This window comes from Xenopus tropicalis, chromosome 10 (assembly GCF_000004195.4).
Source record: "Xenopus tropicalis strain Nigerian chromosome 10, UCB_Xtro_10.0, whole genome shotgun sequence".
NCBI classification, from domain to species: Eukaryota; Metazoa; Chordata; class Amphibia; order Anura; family Pipidae; genus Xenopus; species Xenopus tropicalis.
Genome location: NC_030686.2, coordinates 21,727,620 through 21,749,187, shown reverse-complemented (window position 1 = coordinate 21,749,187; position 21,568 = coordinate 21,727,620). Strand labels below are relative to the sequence as shown.

The 21,568-nt window shown below is 40.7% G+C and overlaps 1 protein-coding gene across 1 annotated transcript in view; it reads left to right on the top strand.

Moving 5' to 3' along the window:
• Positions 1–17,918, top strand: part of wnk4 (WNK lysine deficient protein kinase 4) — a 152,014-nt gene extending 134,096 nt beyond the window's left edge. The window contains exons 16-21 of the mRNA XM_002932519.5: positions 7,734–7,815; positions 9,787–10,483; positions 10,779–10,981; positions 12,776–12,873; positions 15,365–15,424; positions 16,630–17,918. Of these exons, the coding sequence (XP_002932565.2) occupies positions 7,734–7,815; positions 9,787–10,483; positions 10,779–10,981; positions 12,776–12,873; positions 15,365–15,424; positions 16,630–16,632 (1,143 nt within the window). The 3' untranslated portion in view covers positions 16,633–17,918. The remainder of the gene's footprint in view (positions 1–7,733; positions 7,816–9,786; positions 10,484–10,778; positions 10,982–12,775; positions 12,874–15,364; positions 15,425–16,629) is intronic.
• Positions 17,919–21,568: the final 3,650 nt, after the last annotated feature.

Sequence of the window (21,568 nt, the reverse complement as noted above, 5' to 3'; positions counted from 1 at the left end):
AAAGCCATTTGACAGGGCCTTACACAAATGCTTTTGTTGTTGTGTATTTGACACACACGTAACTGTCATGTAACAGAATTGATCATAGGAGGGTTCTTGTAGTTCTAGTTCCTTCATACCCACCACTGATGTGACAACTGGAGAGAGAGCTCTTTCTCATCACTGTAAACAACATTTTTCCACTTTTACATAGTATGCACCCTGTATCTAATTGCACCAATGACACTTAAAGCTAGTGGAGACCAAAAAACAGTAATTGCTGTATACAAACCACAAACCTGCCACATGTCAATTTGTATAGAAAGAAAACATGTTACTTATCACCCCTCAGTTACTTCAGTTACTAACCAAGGAGCATGCTTCAAACTACCAGCACATTTCTTTCCTCTGAGGTTAAATACACATTGGAATTTATAGGTTTCTGTAGTCCCATATCACTTGCTACAATTTTTTTACACATTACTTTAAACATTAAGTGACCTATTCACAATTGTGTGTGCCAGATCAACTGCCATGCAGGCATCAGGTTGGTGGCTAATAATTTGTTTACATAGAAGCATCTGGAAAGCAATAATGGGCTCGTTTCTCACTCACTGTCATTCCAATGTTAAAGGAATACTGTCATGGAAAAACATGTCTTTTTCAAAATGCATCACTTAATAGAGCTTCTCTAGCAGAGTCCTGTAGTGAAATCTGTTTTTCAAAAATACAAACAGATTTTCTTATATTTAATTTTGAAATTTTACATGGGGCTTGGCATATTCTTTATGTCCCAAGGTGCCACAGCCATGTGACCTGTGCTCTGATAAACTTCACACTTTACTGCTGAGCTGCAAGTTGGAGTGATATCACCCTCCTCCCAGCAGCCGATCAGCAGAACAATGGGAAGGGAGCAAGATAGCAGCCCCCAGTAGATATCAGAATAGCACTCAATAATAAGAAATCCAAGTCTGGCTTGCGACTCCTCCATGGGAGTAGGAGAAACAACAGGTTACCTAAATGCAGTTCTAATGTGTAGTGCTGGCTTTTCTGAAAGCTCAGACTCAGGCACAATGCACTGAGATGGCTGCCTAGACATCAATAATACAGCTAAAAACAAATACATTTGTTGGTTTATGAATAAAGTTTTAAATAGTAGACTGAATTATTTGCTACGTAAACAGCATAATTTAGAATTAAAAAGTATACTATTAAAATCATGACAGAATCCCTTTAAGTCATCAAACCAGTTCCATTCTAAACTGAACACTCTAGAAATGTATCACGAGCCATCATCACATTGAAAAGGCTTCGCTTTGGTATTTACCAAGCATTTATCATGCGCTTTATAGCTTTGCACGGCTAATTCATTATTATTGTGAATATATATGAGTAAGGGCTAGGTTGAAATGTAGTATGACTAAAAAGGGCATGACTTATATGTTGAAAATGAAGTGAAACACTTATTTTATAAACAGAATATTTATATTTTATTATACAGTCTATAGTTTTTTGCAGATCAGTTTACATAGTGTTATCAATATAGAAATATATATTATATCTCATGTGAGAGAGGCAATGGAAAATATCGTTATTTGGTGTGTTTCCACCAGGGAATCAGTGTCCGAACCCACGGGCTCGAACAGAGGGGGAAGGTCCCCTGATTCTGGGACTCCAGAAAAGGACTGCCGGGCATTGGCAGTGAGGATTTGGGTATCCCGTTTGTTGAAACATAAGTCTCACCAGACTGGGGATACCCAAATCCTCACTGCCAATGCCCGGCAGTCCTTTTCTGGAGTCCCAGAATCAGGGGACTTTGTCGTCAGTCCAGCCTGCCCCTCTCAGTCTCTCTCAGAAACTGAACTATCTGGTTGCGACTCCCACTGCTCCCTCACAGTGGCAGGTGGCACCCCCAGCTCCTCTAGGGGTTCCCAACACAGGCAGCGCTCCTGCACTGTGCCCTGCTCTGAGAGTGACCTTCAATTAGACCAGGCTCAACCTCCAAGTCTCTCAGAAAACTGACCCTTGCTGCACACCCAGGCTCACCTTAAATGCTTCAGCTGTTGCCTAATTGGCTCCAGCATTCCCTAATTGGCTCCAGCATTCTCTAACCATACTGCAGGGCACTAGCCTCTCCTGCCCTGGAGATTTAAAGGAGCCAGTACCTCAGCCTGGGTGCTATATACCTGCCATCCAACAGACAAGTCTCACTGAGACAAGCCTTTTTGTCACACTCATTAACAACCAGGAATCTAGCAATTAACAAGGTAAATAATAATAATAGGTCAGATAAAGGAATATTTATTGTAGCAATACGAGCTTTCAGATATAGAAGTGTCTCTAGTATAAGGTATAAATGGCAGCTAATAACATCAACACAGTTCCAGAGTGCAATGTAAGTGTGTTATTAGTTGCAATGATATCATCCATTTATTGGGCGCATTATTTCATCATATCTATAACACCTGGCAGACAGGTTTTAATAAAATACTGCTTGAATCCCAAAAATATTTTTATTTTACAGTGGTTTTATGGGAAAAGTGGGTTGTTGGCATTGCTGTGAGTAAAGGCTGTGCTGCCTGTGCTGCTATAATTCAAGGGTTACAAGGGAATTTCTTTTGATAATATAGAGTATTTATATAGGAAATGTCTGTCTGTGTGTTTGTCCTCATTTATGTTTGTAGGATTGATCAAGGAATTGCCTTGCCCAGACCAAAACTAGATTGTAAGCTTCAAGGGGAAGAAGATGTTTATGTGTTTTAAGTTCCATACTTAGTATTTGTATACTTCATGTATGTTTTGCCTTATTATCTCTGTTCACATTTCAAACAAGGCTCTAGGGAATGTAGTCATAAAGAAAATGTATTTCCATGTATACTCTTATTGTCTGCAAAGAACATTGCTTATCTTTTTATTGCATGAAGACAAATTAGTTAAGTGCTTCCAGACCATTTGCCATGATTGAGAAAGAAAAAGGAAAAATATTATCCAAAAAAAGGCCACCAAGGGAACATAGAGTTAAAGGGATAGGGTTCACCATGTTAAAGTCATTGGGGTCCATTTACAAAGGGCTATGTTCAACTTCAAGAGCACAATAATCATAGCCATTAGTCCCATGCTTTTAAGGGTTGTGCCAAACCATTATTAAGCTTTGTACCCTGCACTGAATTTCAAAATGTAGCACTGACAGATACAAAAGAACCCTGTACTTATATCATAATAATTTCTGTAGGTAGGAGTTATGTGCAAGGCTCCCTAGTACCTTGCTTTCAATGGTGCCCATCTTGTACATTCTAAATTATGTACAAGCTAGAGACATTCCAGAGGCACCAAGGGCTTTCCCACCTCCTGCTACTCCCTGTTTATAGATGTACAAGCTAGAGACATTCCAGAGGCACCAAGGGCTTTCCCACCTCCTGCTACTCCCTGTATATAGAATGGCACATAGAGAGTTGCGCTTATGTGTCACTTAAGCTCCCCCAATATCCAAATAAAGCAGTAGAGCAAGGAGCATAGCAGTGGGACAGGGCCGGGGTGGAATGAGGGCAGAGCTGGGAATGGGGCAGGTGGGGCCAAGAGACAACCAAATCCCTTCAGGCTGGCATACCTTGCACCTTTTGTAGTTCACATCATAAGGTTCCAATTAATGCCGGAACAGGCTTTCTTCATTTAGCTAGGGAACATTTTGCCAGATAGACAGAAGTGTTGCACTTTACCTTCACATATCCAGTAGATTTTCTGAGCTGTGAACTAATCCGAGAGTAAGTTATCCTTTTATATTTTTCTGTCAATTTTAAGGAAGCAAATTTATCAAGGTCAGCATACGACTGACAAAACTAGACTGTAAGCTCACTTGAGCAGGGAATTGCAATGATTGTATGTTTGTTTGGCCCACTCAGAGTGTTTGGGGTTTTGTGAGGCCTTTCAGTTGTTAAAAAGTCTTAACTATTGGAATGTGACCATAAATAATTTGATATGCTGTTGTAAATTAGAATAAGTCATGGCGGTACTATAAGCCCAGATCTCAGAAGTAATAGATGTTTATACTGTAACAATGGCAGATATTCTGATCCTTGACTTTACCTATGAATTATTGTGTAAGTAAGCATTATTAGAGCAAAGAATGTCTTAATATAGTTCATGAACAATGATAAAGGATGTGATTGTTTAATTCCATTGGTCAATAAAGGCAGCCATTTTGAATGTGGAGTCATTATGACACGCATATTGAGCTAATTACAATGCAATTAAATTTTTTGACAAACTTTTATAAATAAAATATAGAAAATAAGCCTGTTTTGGCCTGTGTTTTATATTGTACATAAGAAAAGGAGCTCATGATATATAGAGTGTCACATGTGTCACAGCCCAGACATAATTCATGGGTTTGACATGCTATTTAATTAAAGCAGCAGTTCCTTATTCTGTGGTTACAAAGTGTCGTTGCTATTCTTGCATTGGTAAAAGGTTTTAAATTTGTAATATTCCTTGGTTATTATTCCTTGAAATTGTTTTGGTATGATTTAGGTATGTCCTCAATTGGACCACTTTCTAAAATGGCTGCCTTTCCTCGTATTAAAATGTTTTTAAGAAATTTTAAGTTAAGGAACTACTGACAAAAATCAAATGAGAAGGCATAAAGGAACTGCTGGTTTAATTGGAATAAGACATGGGTAGGTCACTTATAACACGGGTCTGAAACATCAAGTCATTCTCTTTTGAGACACATCTTGCTTCCCACAGTCTGAAGATGTTTGAAGTTTTAGTTCTGAGGAGTTGGCGTGTTCTGGATGTTGGGTGGAGGTTGTATGATTGAAGTGATGCTAGAAGAGCTGAAAATTACAGCTAGTTAAAAAAAGTGCTGGTAGAAAGATGGTTGCCACTGGCTCAAAGGAATCACTCATAGATGAAGGTGGCACCTAAATCAGCAAAGAAAACACACTAGGGATAATTTTTTGTGGGTTGGGTGAAGTGCAAAAAACAGACACAAAGCACCATGTTCATCGCCACAATATAGATATCGCCAGTGCCATAAAAAGATGTTTCTGGGTCCACAGCTAGTTCAGTTTAAGGCCCCAAAACATTGCTTACTTGATCAGTTCTACCAAGATATATTGAAATTGCTCATCGACCTACACTCCTGGGCCCAACTGCAACCACAGATTATGCCTGTGTAATTATGCTCCTGGATATCGGGCGTGTGTATATGGAGTGCAAATATTTGTGCCCTTAATGCTGCTTACACCTGCCAGTGCTGCATACAGCATTGTCAGATGTGGGCATCACTTGGCACATCCATTTCTTACTCGTCGTTGAGGAGGCAAAAGGAAGGAGCACCAAGGTACACAAGGATCTGTAGCCCTGAACTTTACACCTGCTTAGGACAGGTTTAAGTAAAGGATCACCTTGCGCCTATGAGAGCTACGTTTTGTGCCTTGTGCCAGATATTCAGTCCAATCCAAGGCACAGAGTACAGCTTTTCTGTAGGAACAACACAAGTGCCTAGTGAATAGGATCTATTTTGTTCCAGCACTTGTACATAGCAAATCAGTCCTTACGTGGTTGAACATGGAACACTTTATAAGTGCTTACTTTCAGAATAATACTTTTACTGGAAAAACGTGTGAGAAGTATGTATTTTCTTTTTTCTCAGTGTGGCCTTGAATTGTTATAGACCGGAGAGCAAAAGCAAGCATTTAAAAATAACCTGGGGGTGCCAAATATGGGTTGTGATTGGCAGACTACAGGAGGCTGTGTTTGGCAGTACTCCTGGTTTTGATGCAACTTAAGTCTGGAATTAAAAAATAAGCACCTGCTTTGAGGCCACTGGGAGCAACAGCCACTGGTCTGGGATCAGTGTTATAGACAATATTACTGAAAGTATCTTAACACCTGCTTTTCCAAAAACCAGCAAATAAATATGAAGTTGGTCCTATCTTTGATGCTCAAACAGCCTCTTTTCTTCCGGGAAGTCTTTTATTTGGTGATATTAGCTTCCATTCCACTGCAAGAGCAGTAGTAAGGCTGAGTACTGATGTTGAAGTTGGCTCCAAGTCAACATTCCAGTTAATCCCACCAGTCAGTATTGTACTGGGATGCTAGGGGCCCACCAGAAAAACTTAGACCATGGGAGCACTCTTCAAACTTTTTTTCATTCACTTCTCACTTACATACTATAATCTATTTTTCTTTATACTTAGTCAATTTGTTCCCATAGAGAAATAGGAAATGACTATGCACTAGGCCAAATAGTTAGAAGCAGGAGTTCCCACTGACACTGGGCCCACCGGGAGTTTTTCTGGTTCCCTGTGGGCCAGTCTGACACTGCCACCAGTGCACATTTGGGGCTCTATGCAGCCAATCAAGTTCTTCCATTCGAGAAAACCAGTTTTATATGGACCTCACATTGTTCACAGGGACAATATCATTCTGAAACAGGAAAGGACTACCGCATACGGTAAAGAATGTCAAGACTGTCATTGTATGATGTGTGTTATAGTTTAGTTTTACTTGAACCAGGGGCTATATCCAAGACCAGGGGATCCCCAACCTTTCTTACTCATGAGCCTAAGTCAAATGTGAAAAGACTTTGAGAGCAACACATGCATCATAAAAATTCATGGAGGTGCCAAATAAGGGCTAAGATTGGCTATTAGGTAGCCTCTATGCACACTATCTGCTTACATGAGGCTTTATTTGGTAGTAAATCTTGTTTTTATTCAACCAAAACTTGCCACCAAGTCAGGAATTCAAAAATAACTACCTGGTTTGGGGGCACTGAGAGCAACATCCAAGGGGTTGGGGGCAACATGTTGCTCACAAGCCACTGGTTGGGGATCACTGTCCAAGACTATGAAAACCAGCTCAAGACCATTATTTCTCCTTCACCAAACTGTAAAGTTGGCATTACTCATCCATCCATCTCTTGGAATCCTACACTTGTCCATTATACTGCTAGATGGTTATAAGTGATCATCACTTCAGCGAAACATGGTTCTGCTCTCCAGAGTGCAATGGCATCAAGCTTTACACTACTGCAGCCAACTCATGACCTTGCACATGGTTATGTTGGACTTATGTGCAGCTTCTTGGCCATTGAAAATGAAAGTTTAAATTGAGGACATGATTGTTTACATGTTTCAAGAATGTCTCTGGCTATGTATTCCTGGCCAGAATAATGTATTAGTTATTATTGTCCATATACACTAAACTGGGATTTAATCATTTCCAGGGAGAGAGGTTTGTGTGTTAAATATTCAATAAGGAGGTTTGTAAACAAAAGAATGCAAATTAATATATGAGTTGGGTACCCTTTCAGTGAGGCATACACACTATGAGAAATACAAGCCCATCACTATTTATATGAATTTGTAATTGCATCCATTCTGATCAAGGGCAGCAAATACACAAAGATCTGTGTTGCAATAATATTTACAATGAAAAATATCAGCAATGGGATGCTGAACACTTGATACTGGGCATTGGAGTAGCATAGAATGGTGTCCCTTCTTTGCCCCACTGAGTACTTCTATGTCAGCAATAAGAACAAATGTTTGAGAGTTTATGGCATGTTTGAGAACCTAAGCATCAACAACTGATTATAACGATTGCAAAGGTCTGAGTCAACCAAGTCTCTTGGAGAAGCTTTAGGGTCAGTTACCAAATATGGATCTCCACAACACAGCTATACCCAAGTATTTGCACAGAACTAACAATCATGGTCATTTGGCTAATGTATGTGTCCCTCTTTCAAGGTGCAATCCATAACTAGCGAAAGTGGTCCACCATCACCTATATCCACGTCTAAACCTCTGCCATCAGCTGCCTTAGGCAATGGTAAGTTCCATTTTCCCGTATCTTTCTCCTCTTTTACTGCTGAATGTTTTTGAGAAATGATATAAAATATATATAAGGGAAACTAAGCCCCTGAAGATTGCAGGTTTCTATAAAAAAAATGTATATATATATACCTGTATATATATATCACAAAAAACAGCTATAGTTTAATACAAATAAGGCCTTTTCATGAACATTATACTTTCCTGGTAACATGTGCCATTAGATAATCCCATATAAAAACACTGGTATTTTAGAGGCCACCCTCTAGCTGAGGCACTGTGTTCACACGCACAAACCAATGGCACGCTTACGTGCTAAGCTACAGCACCCAATAATAGACCAGATTCTTTTACTCCCACGCTTTTTTAGTACCTGCATTACTTCCTGGCAGTTAATCAGTGAGTGACACACAGAGCATTACTAAATGGTGGCTTAAGATAAAAGTTGCAAAAGGGCAATATTTACTGATGTGTATATGCCAATTTATTAATATTCTTTAACTAGTTACTTATTAGGATATAAATGATTGTTGTTTAAGTTTTCTTTCTAAACCTATAGTTATCCTTTAAGGGCTAATTTTCAACTTGAAGAGACTATTTGAGACTACGTGACACAGTCAGCCCCCCCACAAAAATAATTTTTTGTGTCCCTACCAGTGTTAGATTCTGATGCTATCTATCTCAGATAATCATGTTAGCATTAGAACTAATTTTCGATTATATTCCAGTTGCAGCACTTGTAGTTTTCTGAGGCTCCCCATGTATACACACCTTTTTCTGGTACAGATTGCATGGGGCTGCTCCCCTCTAAGAAATAAAGGATTGCATTGGGAATGACTATTATATTTTTAGAAGTTATTTTGTTCTCATGGCCATTATAATGTCTTTTCTTAGTTTCTATGTATCCATCAAGAATCTGAACTGGAGAACAGTTTGTTATTGAATTACAAACCTTTGCAGCTTAGGTTTGCTGGAACAATGAGCCTCTGGTAGTAGACTTTTAAGGATGAGTTGTCTGCCAGTGATCTGTCCTCAACATATCAAAACTAAGTATCATTATATATAAAAGTGGATACCTGTCTGAGGAAAAGATAGCTTGTATGTTATATATTGTATGTATAACATTGCCTCACTTTCTCCTGTTACTATGATCTCCTCTGTGGTCACTTCCTTCCTTTGAGGAATACAAGCTATGACTCTATTCACTTTTTTTTTACCATTAAACTATATACAAAATGCCTTCTCTCCTTCCTGTTCTTCTTGATGGGCACAAAGAGTTTGAAGCTAAAGATATCTTTCGGGTGCAGAGGCACAACTCACTACCCTATTAACTGGAAAAGCTTTGGCCTTAAGAAAGGATCTTGGGTTGATGTGCATTGTATAATGCTTCAACACCAGGTTTCCTTCGTAGGGCTCTAGAAAAAGGTTGGGTTAGTTTTTCTCAGGCATCTGTCAGTTCGTAGTGCGTACTCACATGAGTGCATGCCACAGGCTACTTGTAATCTCTGCTAAAGATCTCCTGTAGCTCCTTCTAGAGCCCTTTTCACTACTGGCTATCCTCCCATCTCCTTGGCTTTTACCGTTGCCTGTTCATGAATTTCAACACTAGCCACTTGCCTTGACCCTTAGCATTAGCTTTGACAGGGTGAGTCTACAGAAAAGTTTGTTACTTTAATCAGTATGGGAAATGATGACAGCATTAATAAATATTTTCAATGTCTCGTGTGCATCTGGGTGTGGGGAATAAGTGCAAATATCACTTATGCAGCATGATTAGGGTGACTAGGGGCCATAGATGTAAGCGGCAGGTAGACGAATTATTACTTATATACTCTAAAGCATGGTGTTGATAAGATTTAGGACTGTTGTATATTAATACATGCAATGCATTCTCTTTTCCTAGCTACATATATAGATATATTGTATGATACAGCTGAGGGTCTCAGCTTGTGTTAACATATTTCCACAGGAGTCCAACCAAAGGTTGTAGGAAGATTTCAAGTCACAACCTCAAAAGATCTGCAAGAAAGCAGTCCTGAATGCAGTGTGAACAGCAGCCCTGAAACTTCCAAGAGATCAGAGGCAAGGTCATCAGATACTACGCCTGACGTGTATGAGACAGCTTCTTCGGACACAGACATCAGCACTGATAATGCAACAGAGGGACATGACTTTTCCGAACCTGAGATATTCTCACCCTGTAGTGTGGACACACTAAACACATACAGTTACAGACATGATACCAGTTCAGAGTCAGAAGCTTTTAGTCAGGAGAGGCTTGGTGCTTTTCGTAGTGACAGTGATAGACTGACTCTTATGAGCAACATTACTGATACAGAAGATAGCTGTCCATGTGTGCTTAACAATAATACTAACCCAGAAAGTGATCTGGGGTATCAGGTCAATTCAGGGGTGCAGTCTCACAGTAAGGCTGGTTGTATTGTGAATGGGGACTCTACACTAGACAACAAAATGGCAATAGTGGGTGATGGGCAAGGCAGTGATTCTGTATCTTCTAGTGGAGAGGAGAATGAGAAGACACCACAACATATTTCAACAGTGCAAGTCTATTTGCACTATACAAGAGGAATTGTGTATCTTAGTAGTGATGACACAGAGAGTGAGGATGAAGAAATTTTTGAGGAACTACAGCAACTGAGACAAAAGTAAGTGTCTATCTTACATTCTATAGCTGTATAGTTCAAATATGAAGAAGCAAATAGCCAACTGTCTAATTGCAAGACTTGAACGTTTATGTGACACTCCTTTGTTTTCATTATGCACATGTTTTCATTATGCACAATGTATTCATTAGGATTATAACCTCTTTAAGTAGTGTTTGTAACTTGGATTGTAGATGGTCTATGCCTTGTCTAAAATCTGAGCAATGTAAAAACCCTTAAAATATGCCTTTGTGAAAGAATAAAAACCCACTAGATGCCTGTCTGGTCTCTTTTTCAGACACATGTCTGAAGTACAGTTGTTACAGGCTTTACAGAAGAAGGAGATTGAAGAACTTTATTACAGGATGGGCAAAGTGCCTCCCCCTGGCATTGTGTCCCCAGCCGCTATGTTATCTAACAGACAGAGGCGCCTGTCGAAGGGTAGCTTTAATCAATCGAGAAGGAACAGCTTGCAGAGGCTTGAGCTCATGCCAGCAACTGGTAGGTGACTATCACTGGATGTCATTGTGTACTAGTGTGACTACACTATTTCTTAAACATCTAATGCTTGCTGCATATTCACCCTTGCTCACATAAAGGGAAGCATTTAGTGGATTCAGCTATTCAGTAGTTGCCAAATTAACCTAAAGTAAATGGAAAAAGGCCTGAAGACTGGTGCAAGTACAGGCACTGTGTTAAACACTTTTAAATTCCTAGGAAGCCTGATAAGAATGGATGGCCACGTTGCTCCTAAGAATAATACATAACTAATGCTCTGTTCTTTGACTGCTTACCTCCTACTTACCAGTGAAGGGAAGGGTCAAGGATGGGATCTTGTCTCTCTAAACACTGAAGGCAGGGTCTGTTTTTGCTTCTCTGATGTAGAGCACAGTAACTGTAAATGGTTGCAAATCCATATGACATTTGCCTTTGTAAGAGGTCCTGGGCACCAAAGTCTACTGTACTGAAGTAGGGATGCTTTTTTAAAAATGTATTTCCTGTGCTGTAACTCATCCATTGCTTTAAAGTAAAAAAGAAATGGAGAACAGAAGCATTTATTGGAGTTTGCTAGCCTTGAGGTGGCAGTCCCAAACATGCAGACATTCTGTGTTTTGACCCAGTTTTGCAACTTGTCGACTAATTCAGTTATTTGTTGGAAGAACCCTATTGCAGCCAGTCACCAGTAGTAATAGCCCTGTCTCCCATTCCCCATAATTTGCATATGATATCTGTTTCCCTCCTGTGCCTAATGGAAAATTTCCTCCAGCACAGACAAACAAACATTATACGCTCTTAAAGGGGAAGGAAAGGCAAAGTCACTTGGGGGTGCCAAAATGTTAGGCACCCCCAAGTGACTTTAACCGCTTACCTTGTACCCCGGGCTGGTGCCCCTGTTAGGAGAAAATAGCACCAGCCCGGGGTACCTGGAGCGCAGCACTTCCTCCTTCCGCCTTCCACTTCCTAAACTGCCGGTGGCCGGGCATGCACAGTAGAGCGAAAAAGCCGACTTAAATGTTTAAGTTCGGCTTTTCACTCTACTGCGCATGCGCGCGCAGCGAAGCCGGAAGGAGGAAGCGCCGGCAGCTACCCCGGGCTGGTGCTGTTTTCTCCCGACAGCGGCACCAGCCCGGGGTAAAAGGTAGGCGGTTAAAGTCACTTGGGGGTGCCTAACATTTTGGCACCCCCAAGTGACTTTACCTTTCTTTTTCCTTTAAAGCAGAAGGAAGGTCATTTTGGCATTTTACTGCCAATAGATTCGCCACATTAGTGCCACCTAGAACACTATATTTATTCTGCAGAAAGCTTTACCATACCTGAGTAAAGAGCCCTAGAAGCTCCCATGGTTTGTTTAAGATAGCAGCTGCCATTTTAGCTTGGTCTTCGTAGCTTCTGCTGTAGCTCTAGCCCTTGATAGCTCAGATCACACAATTCTTTTGAATGATAGCCCTTGGTAGCTCAGATCACACAATTCTTATGGAAGGAGGGAGCAGGAGAAGGGAGAGAGTTGTACAGACTCCTGCCCCAAGCCCCTGAACGAGCCCTAAAGGAGAGGAAGTCGGATACCGAAGAACATGTTTACAAAAAAGGAGACAAGAAATCCTGTGTTTCTTTTGATAGAAGACTCAGTCCAGCTTTTCTGTGAGTGCTTATGGCTGTATTTACATTACCATACTACATGACCTTTCTGATAACGCTTACTTTGTTTTTACCTTTTTTTTCTCCTTTAAAAAGAAATCTGCAGATAAAATATTGAAATTGTAGCGGTATCTGCAAATGAATACATTTATATTACAGGTTTCATTCGGAAAAATTCTCTTGGAGGGAGCAGCACTGGTTCCCAAGAACAACGATTAAACAAAGGGGTGACCTTTTCTGGGGATATGACCAGAATGGTAAGGAAGACATTGTAACACTGCAGTTAAAGTGATTTATACAATGGGAAAGGTGCTACACTAGACCATTATGACACACCCCGACGCAATGAAATTTAAAATTTTGCTCCCATACAGAGCAATGGGGACCTCTCCCCACTGCTCCACATGGGAGTTTAAATGTCCGCGCATGCGCGTTCGGGAGGGGGGGGGGCCTCGGGGCGCCCAGGTTAGAAATCAGGCGCTGATTATGATGGGTGGTGCCATACCATTATCAGATACTGTATCAACTGTGTAAATAATAAATATAGTGCAATTATTTAATCCATCACACACAAATAACAGTTGCTCCTAATTTATACTTTTAGTCCTTTGTAGTTGCATTAGGTTGGCCTTCTCAGTGTGTGTTACCATCATTAAGGCTTTAATATAGGTGGACTGGAATCAAATCTCTGTGACAATCTGTAAAGTTCAAGTAGCAGTTTTACTGGCTGGTGTGCTCAGAAATAAGAGCCACTGTGATACAATGTAAAAAAGTCTAAGGAACACATAGGAAAGATTGGCTACACAGCCCTACTACATTCATTTGGGCAATAAATGCAGGTAGTGCTGTGTGGTTCACCTCTCACTCAAGGATGGTGTTTACAACACTGGATTCCTAACATCCGCCAGTGAATCAAATTGCTAAGTTACACTGGCCACTGGGGGAAAAAATAATTTAACGCCATCTTATTTATTTTTGTAGGCTTCGATTTGTGCATGCCCATTAGAATCAAATTTTCAGATTTTACTCAAAATAGGAGTGCCACTTTTTTCCCATAGCCAATTACACCCAGCCTGGGTATAAGGAGTGAAAATAAGTTAGATGTAGTCCCACACCTTGTGTCTCAACCCTTTCTCCTTGTAGATTGTAAGCTCTTTTGGGCAGGGCCCTCTTCACCTCTTGTATCGGTTACTGATTGCTTTCTATGTTACTCTGTATGTCCAATGTATGTAACCCACTTATTGTACAGCACTGCGGGATATGTTGGCGCTTTATAAATAAATGTTAATGTAATGTAAAATGTAGTTAATGAAATAAGTTAAGTAATTATTATCACCAGCCAATAGGGGGCACTACAGGCAGAAAGATATACATGGGGCAACATTATCCGTGGCCTTTATGGGGGCACAGTGGTAGACTAGCCATTGCAGAGTAGGATACAGGTGAAAACAGGTGAGCAGAAAGTACTAGGTGTCTGAGATAGGTATATTTAGCATGGGCCGCCTATTGCACCAACAAGAAGCTGCTTTCCGGTGGGTCATCCAGCAGAGGAACCCAAGTGGAAACTTTAGGTAAGTATAGGGTTGGAGGGCTTTCGGCCAGATTTCTGCCAGTAGAAAAATCCTGTGTGGAATAGCAAAGGGACTCTAGAAGGAGTGTTGAATTGCTCAGACAGGTGGGAACAGGGATCCCAGGACTAGAGTAAGATTAGGCAACCCCAACCCCAAGATGTTGGTGACATATTTTGCATGTGATCCTCTGGACAATGTGAGACATGTATGTATCCCCAATATGTGCCAATAAAGTTACTGATTCTTAGGGCTGGGGATTGTGTAATCAGCTATCTGCCCATTCAACACGGGGTTAGCTCAAAGTTAAGCTTTGTTGTCATTTAAGGTTTGTTGAGCAGAATTTAGCAAGGCATGACAAGCATATAAGGAGGCTTTCTTTTTTTGTAACTTATAATTTTTATTGAGTTTTATAAGGAAGGGGGGGTAAAAATAAAAAGGAGAAAGTATAAAATACAATCAAAATATATAAAACATTTATAAGACACGTTCCTTGCGTTTCTGTTTTGGTTATAAGGAGGCTTTCTAATCACAGCAGCCTCCATGTAGACACTGTTGAGGAACATGGAGAGAAGCCTTCATGTAGACACTGTTAAGGAACATGGAGAGAAGCCTCCATGTAGACACTGTTGAGGAACATGGAGAGAAGCCTACATGTAGACACTGTTGAGGAACAGCTAGTGCCTGTTTGCATTCCTGTGAGCAGTCTGTCAGTCTGCCGGCTGCATCTACAGAGTTAGAGAGAAGATGAGGAAAGAGCAGGATTATTATATATAGTGAATATATATTTCACAGTGCTTTGCATCAGTCCCTAGTGAAACTTACACTTAATGGCCCTTAAAAAAACACTGTGATCAATTTTAATCAGGAGCCAATTAAGCTTGTGGAATGTGGGTGAAAACCCACCAGTGAAAAACATACAAACTCCTTCCACTCCTTGTGCCCTGGCTGGAATGTAGTTTTGGGCCCCAGCAATGCTGTACACTGCGCCACCATGCATGTTACAGCCATATTTGTTCTAACTTTTTACCTCATGGAAAAAGTAGAATTATCCATGGCTGTTTAACTAGATTCAGTGGGTCTTGGTCTTCAGTGAAATTATATGGCTCTCTCCATTGGCTTTCTTGTATGTCATTGTTATTTTATAATTATCATAATCTTCTTTCTCTTTTTTGCCTAGGCAACGACTGGAAGTTCTAGCAGCGAAACAAGTGAACAGGATGAAAAAGAGAAAGTAAAGGTAATTTGTCTATAATGTACCAAATACAAAATTTGTGCTCGCTAAAATTAAAGTTAGAGCTAATGTTATTTATGACTCAGAGGTTCATCTGACACAAGGGTTCAAAGTACAAATCCGTACCAAATGTAAAGTAGAGACCCGGGTGTCTATACCCCGGGTCTGTCACTCAAGTAGTAGAGAAGTCTGAGAAGCGATATAAAGAAGCTCACCGTAGTCCCGTAGTGGTCCGGGTGCTCAGGGCCCCGAACCCGTAGCTAAGGCAAAATATCCAAAATGTTGAGGGGTAGATCCAAGCGCACCGGACAGCAGGAGACTCTCTTAAAACTTAGTCTTTATTCATCCATTTAAAAACAAGCCACGCCTAAAAGGCGTGGCTTATTTTTAAATGGATGAATAAAGACTAAGTTTTAAGAGAGTCTCCTGCTGTCCGGTGCGCTTGGATCTACCCCTCAACATTTTGTCTATAATGTAGTCTAAATTAGGCGTAATTTATGAACTGAACACAAAGGACTTCCATATGCTTGGGAAACATCAGAATTGTACCACTGAACCACTAAACACCACTTTACTGCTGGTTATATTGAAGGTATGGTCACCTTTAAATTAAATGAATGATAAGCTATCAATGTTTTGTATGCCAGCAACATAAACAAAAATCTTCAGCACACCACTTACATACATGATCTCAAAGGGTGCTTAACTTCCACAGCCGCTCCCAAGCCTTTTTCCATGTATCTTTGCAAAGGGGAAGAAGCACTCCAATGTGTCGGCAATGCCTTTAAATCATTTATTTGCAGAAATGTACAAACAGCACACGTGCTGGGGCTTGCAGAAATGTACAAACAGCACACGTGCTGTTTGTACATTCTGCAAATAAATTATTTAAAGGCATTGCCGACACATTGGAGTGCTTCTTCCCCTTTGTATGTCAGCAAGCCACATTGTAGTAGCATAGTAATCTTCATCCTCTGCTCTACTCGGCGGACCAAAATTGGTTTGATTGAGGCGGTTCCTAAAAGAACCACCACCTAAATTCTAAGGCAAACCACACTATTGGCCCCTGCTTTCCACAATTCCCAAGGAAACAAGCTTTGATGCTTGTTTTAGAAGAAATATGAGTGGAAAGGCTCAATATTATCTTGTTTTTTGGTTATTTTGTTATATGAACTGTTGACGGTTAATCAAATCCTTTTTCCCCCCCTTAGTAAATACTCAAAACGACAAAACACTTGAAGAGAAATAAAAAATGGACTACCTCAGACAATTGGCCTTTTGTAGTAGCCACTAGAGATAGACTCTTGCTATATGACATCTCCTGCTTGCCAGGAGCTAAACCGGGTTGCCTTGGATGTAGATACAGCTTGCTATGGACAACAAAAGGCAATACTTCTGATGTTCTGATGGACAACTTCAAGGAACTTAATGGCTTGGACCATAGCTACCATAGAGACTGTTACTACGATGGAATCTGCTTACAGATGGAGGTCATTAAAGGCATGGTTGCCAGCTAACATGTACCATGCTTTTAGAGCCGCAGCAGAGTTATTAAATGACAATGTTAATGACAATATCTAGTAGTAGCAGGTTGCTGGTTTCAGCAGAAATTCTCTCGATCATGCACTTTGCACTTCTTTAGAAGAAAGTCTGTAAAAGTCTTCTTCCAACATGTTTCGCTATCTTTTCCCTCAATGTAAAGCTGCCAATTATTTTGAAAGCGTGAATGTGAATTAGCCATAGAATTATGAAATGTTTTAATATGCTTTGTATGCTGGGTGGGACATGCAGCTAAGCTGGTATGTAGAGATACATTTTCTTTGTGTTTTTAAGGTTAGCCCAAGGTTTCAGGGGGATAAACTGAGCTATTCAGTGAAGTGATCTAATAGTTCACACAGGAAAAGCAATGATTCCTACACAGGTCTTCTTACTGTATGAATGAATGTATCAGGGCCACACAGCTTGCAAAGCTACCAGAGGTGTCCTTCCAATATGTTTTGGAATTCTGTAAACTTATCAGTGGTAGAAAAAATCTGAAATTCCAACCATACATGCAAAGTTATAGAGTATAAACCTAATTCCCCAGTGTTCTATTCTTGTCATCTCATTCACATTTGAATAAGTACAGCTATAAACTGGAAGTTCAACCACAAGTTACAACCAATCTGATGCTGACGAGTATCTGATGGCTCTATGAATGTATGCATGACAAGGACGATGGGCACATATCTATAAGCAGGTTTTAAAATCCCAGCATGAACAGAGGTGTGAGGTGTAAAATTATCATCCCTTTAATACTTGACAGATTACTTATGCTGTAGGGCTGATCATTATGTAATAGTTTATATATAACTTGGTAATAAATTAACCAATGCCATATGTAGCATATGCCTGGACTAACTTCAGCTGACAGGAGATCCTGCCTCATAAACAGTACTTTTAAACTGTACATATGCCGTACTATTGATTTGCTTATATAAAGCTTGGTTGCATCACTGTCCTCAGCCTTGGAGACACATTTCTTTCAGTTATCAGCCTAGACTGTGCCGGGCCTCTAGGAATTCTGGAAAACGTAGTTAGCCCTGCTAGTAGTTGCACCTAGGTTTGGGAAGAGCTGTAAAGCAATAAGAATGCTGATAAAACAAATACATACATCCCAGGTGACCTAGATTATTAGGGACAATTCTGAATCACAAAACCACAAAAGGCATGAAGCTTCCAGGAATGGACAAATGTCATTTAGATGGTTCATGTGAATCGATGCATTATATGGTCCATAACAAAAAATATACAGAATGGGCAACTGTGAGAATTTATTGGCAGGGCTTCAACATGACACCTGAGGAAGGGATCTATTGTGTGATCTATTATGGTATGCATCCAAGAGAATTGCCATTCCAATTTTTTATAGGAATTAATTGATTACTTAGACCTACTTCTCTAAAAAATGCACTGGCTTGGGGTGCCACTGCACCATCTTGTCTCCTGTCCCTGGGATATTTGCTGGGACCTGGAGCGCATTCTGCTTTTCACATTTATGTTCCAATTGTCTTTTACATACAGCCCAGACTAACCACAAGGGACCCAGGAAGGGGAAATAGAATAGTAATCTGGGCCTGTGCATTTTTCAGTGAGGAGAATCATCTCCCCCCCCCCCCCACTAAAATATTAAAACTACCACCCTTACCCCCAACACCCCATCACTCACTTAGGTTGCAGCAGTGATAGCTTGGGGTTGCAGCTATCAGCTATAGGAATAATTTACATATAGTTCCTGGGTAATGTGCCCCACCCCCAAACAAGGATGGAGAGTTGTAGAAGCCTAGAAGAGTGATGGAGGACTAAAGCTGGCCCTCATTTCATACGATATTTGGTGCGTGTATGGCGGATTGATGAGATGATCTCCAAGGACGCGCCATTGAATACACCCAAACAAAATCTGCGTTCAGGGCTGAATCGGCAGGTGGAGGTAGGATTCCTATTGTTTCTACCTCTACATCTGACGATTCAGCCCTGAACGTGAGTGGGGGAAATGAACAATCTTTCCCGCAACGATTGTCGCAGGAAAGATCACAATTGCTAAGGGCTCTGGCACACGGGGGAGATTAGTCGCCCGCGATTTAACTCCCTGTTCGCGGGCGACTAATCTCCCCCGTGTGCCAGAGCCCTAAGTGTATGGCCACCTTAAGTGGAGGCAACGTGTTTGTTTTAGATTAGATTATCCTTATTGGCCTAAATTGGCTTTAGTGGCTATATAACCTCAATTTGTAAGTGGGTTGGAGATAGATAAGCCATTGCGATGCTACTGTTGACACCCCAGATTTAGTGTGATGGACCTCCCCAAAATTCAATCTCTTGACCACATTGCCAACCTATTAAGACGAGACAAGGCCGTACAATAAATAAGGGTAAGTTGTTAATGGCACACATCCCAAAAGTGGGTTTCTCAGTTACTATGTCTTTGTATGTCTTAGGGCTCTGGCACATGGGGAGATTAGTCGCCCGCGACAAATCTCCCTGTTCGCGGGCGACTAATCTCCCCGAGTTTCCATCACCTGCCATCCCACCGGCGAAAGTGTAAGGTGGGATGGCACACGCGGCGGCCCGATTTCGGGAAATCACTGGAAAAGCCTCGTGAGGCAACTTCGGCCATTTTCCGAAATCGTGCCGCGTGTGCCATCCCACCGGCGACTTACATTTTCACCTGTGGGATGGCAGGTGATGGCAACTCGGGGAGATTAGTCGCCCGCGAACAGGGAGTTTTGTCGCGGGCGACTAATCTCCCCGTGTGCCAGAGCCCTTATAGGTGACCATTCAGTTCTCCTACTAGCCTAAGAGGACACAATATTAAAAGTACACTTTCATATTAGGGACAAGATCAATGGTAAATCAGCACATCTACTATTGCCCTGCAAAACAAATACCTAAAACCCTGCTGGTTAACCACACTGGCTTTAGACATACTGAACAGATCTCTTATCTCTTGGGCACCAGTGGTTCTTAAAACGCTTAGTAATACTTTATTTGCTGGGTCTCACATAATCTCTTTGGTGAAGCTTCACAGACGTTGCAGTATTTAGTCACGTCACAGATACTATAATTAGCGACTTCTATTGATGGGATTGGGCACAGGTGGAGTATTTGTTAAGACCCTAAGGTCATTCATAGGTAAACTAGTCCCTAGTGCTACAAGAATTCTGACAGGTGTGCCTACTTCAGGAATCTCTATTCCTGAGCCTAACTGCTTGCATCCCTACACTGACAGGTCACACTGCAGGATACTGATCCTTCTGGTTTCCTCGTTGGAGCCTCAGGCTGCTCTACTGACTAATCTGATCCTATCTCTTAATTCTAGAGTTAGCTATTAAAGGTCCTCCTTCACACTGACTTCTACTGTGTATGAGGAGTGCCTGATTGGGCTCTTCTGGCTCCATATCCAAAATTGCAGCGTTAATGGATACAACGTGGGATGCAGTGCCAGCACAAGTGACATTAGTGCACAGATACATGATGGGTCTAAGGGTCAATACCTGAATATAGGACTTTCTGCATACATTCTCTTTGCCTGTTTTAATTAAGAAATGTGTATAGTTATTATTTCTTGCACTAAACGGGGCAAAAGATAAATCACATTCCTGGTTAGTACGAGCAAAATGAAAACAAATCAGCAGTCCACTGAGAAGCCCCTGTATAAACAAACCAAGAAGAAATTATAATTTGAAGAGGGAGAGTCTGATGTTCAGCACTACCATTTAGAGCAGCCTGTCCAAATCTATTGCATGTAGTGGGCCAATGATGTTGTTATATAGTGAAGTCTATGGAGCCTCTGAGAAGACTGATGTCCATAAAAAACAGGTCCATGGGCCTCCAGTTGCACAGCCCTGATTTCGGAATTTTAAATTTGCCTTTGCGCTGATTTTTTGCTTGTGGTTTCTATACAGGAAGGTTTGTCCTATACGTCAGCTATTTGGACTTACTACAGGTGTGGGATCTCTTACCAAGGAAGCTCCAGAATCGAAAAGACCTTCTCCCAAAAGGTCAATTTTAAACAAATTATTTTTGCATTATATTTTTACCTATAATAATAAAGCAAAACCTTGTAAACTTTTAGTTTTTTTAGTTGAACGGTGATCCAAATAATGGAAAAAAGTGTAACTAGAAAAATCTATGTCCTGAGCCTTCTGGATAATAGCCATAAAAATGTTTCCTAGTGTAAGGCTGTTAGGGTGCACCCAGCCAGAATAGGAGTTAACTTAGTGCTGGGCGGTATGACCAAAAATTTATATCACGGTATTTTTTTTATTATATCGGTATCACGGTATTTGACGGTATTTTTTCTTCCCCATGCATGATTAGGTGTTAACCCCATTTTCTGATAAATTAGGGAATAATTACTGCAGTATATTGGCTTACATTGACTGAACTAGTATTAATTCAGGTTTGATTGGCCTCACAAAATGCTGCTGTTCACAAGGAGGTGACAGTGGCACTCATAATTGTAATGAGGTGAAGAAATCAGACAGAATTCATGACTTTCAGTCAAAATACACAACACTTTATTGTGCAAGTTTTGCAGCTTGAAAACATCTTTAAACTGGCTACAATGTAAACAATATGTCCATAACTGCAAAATTAAAACTTTATCCACTG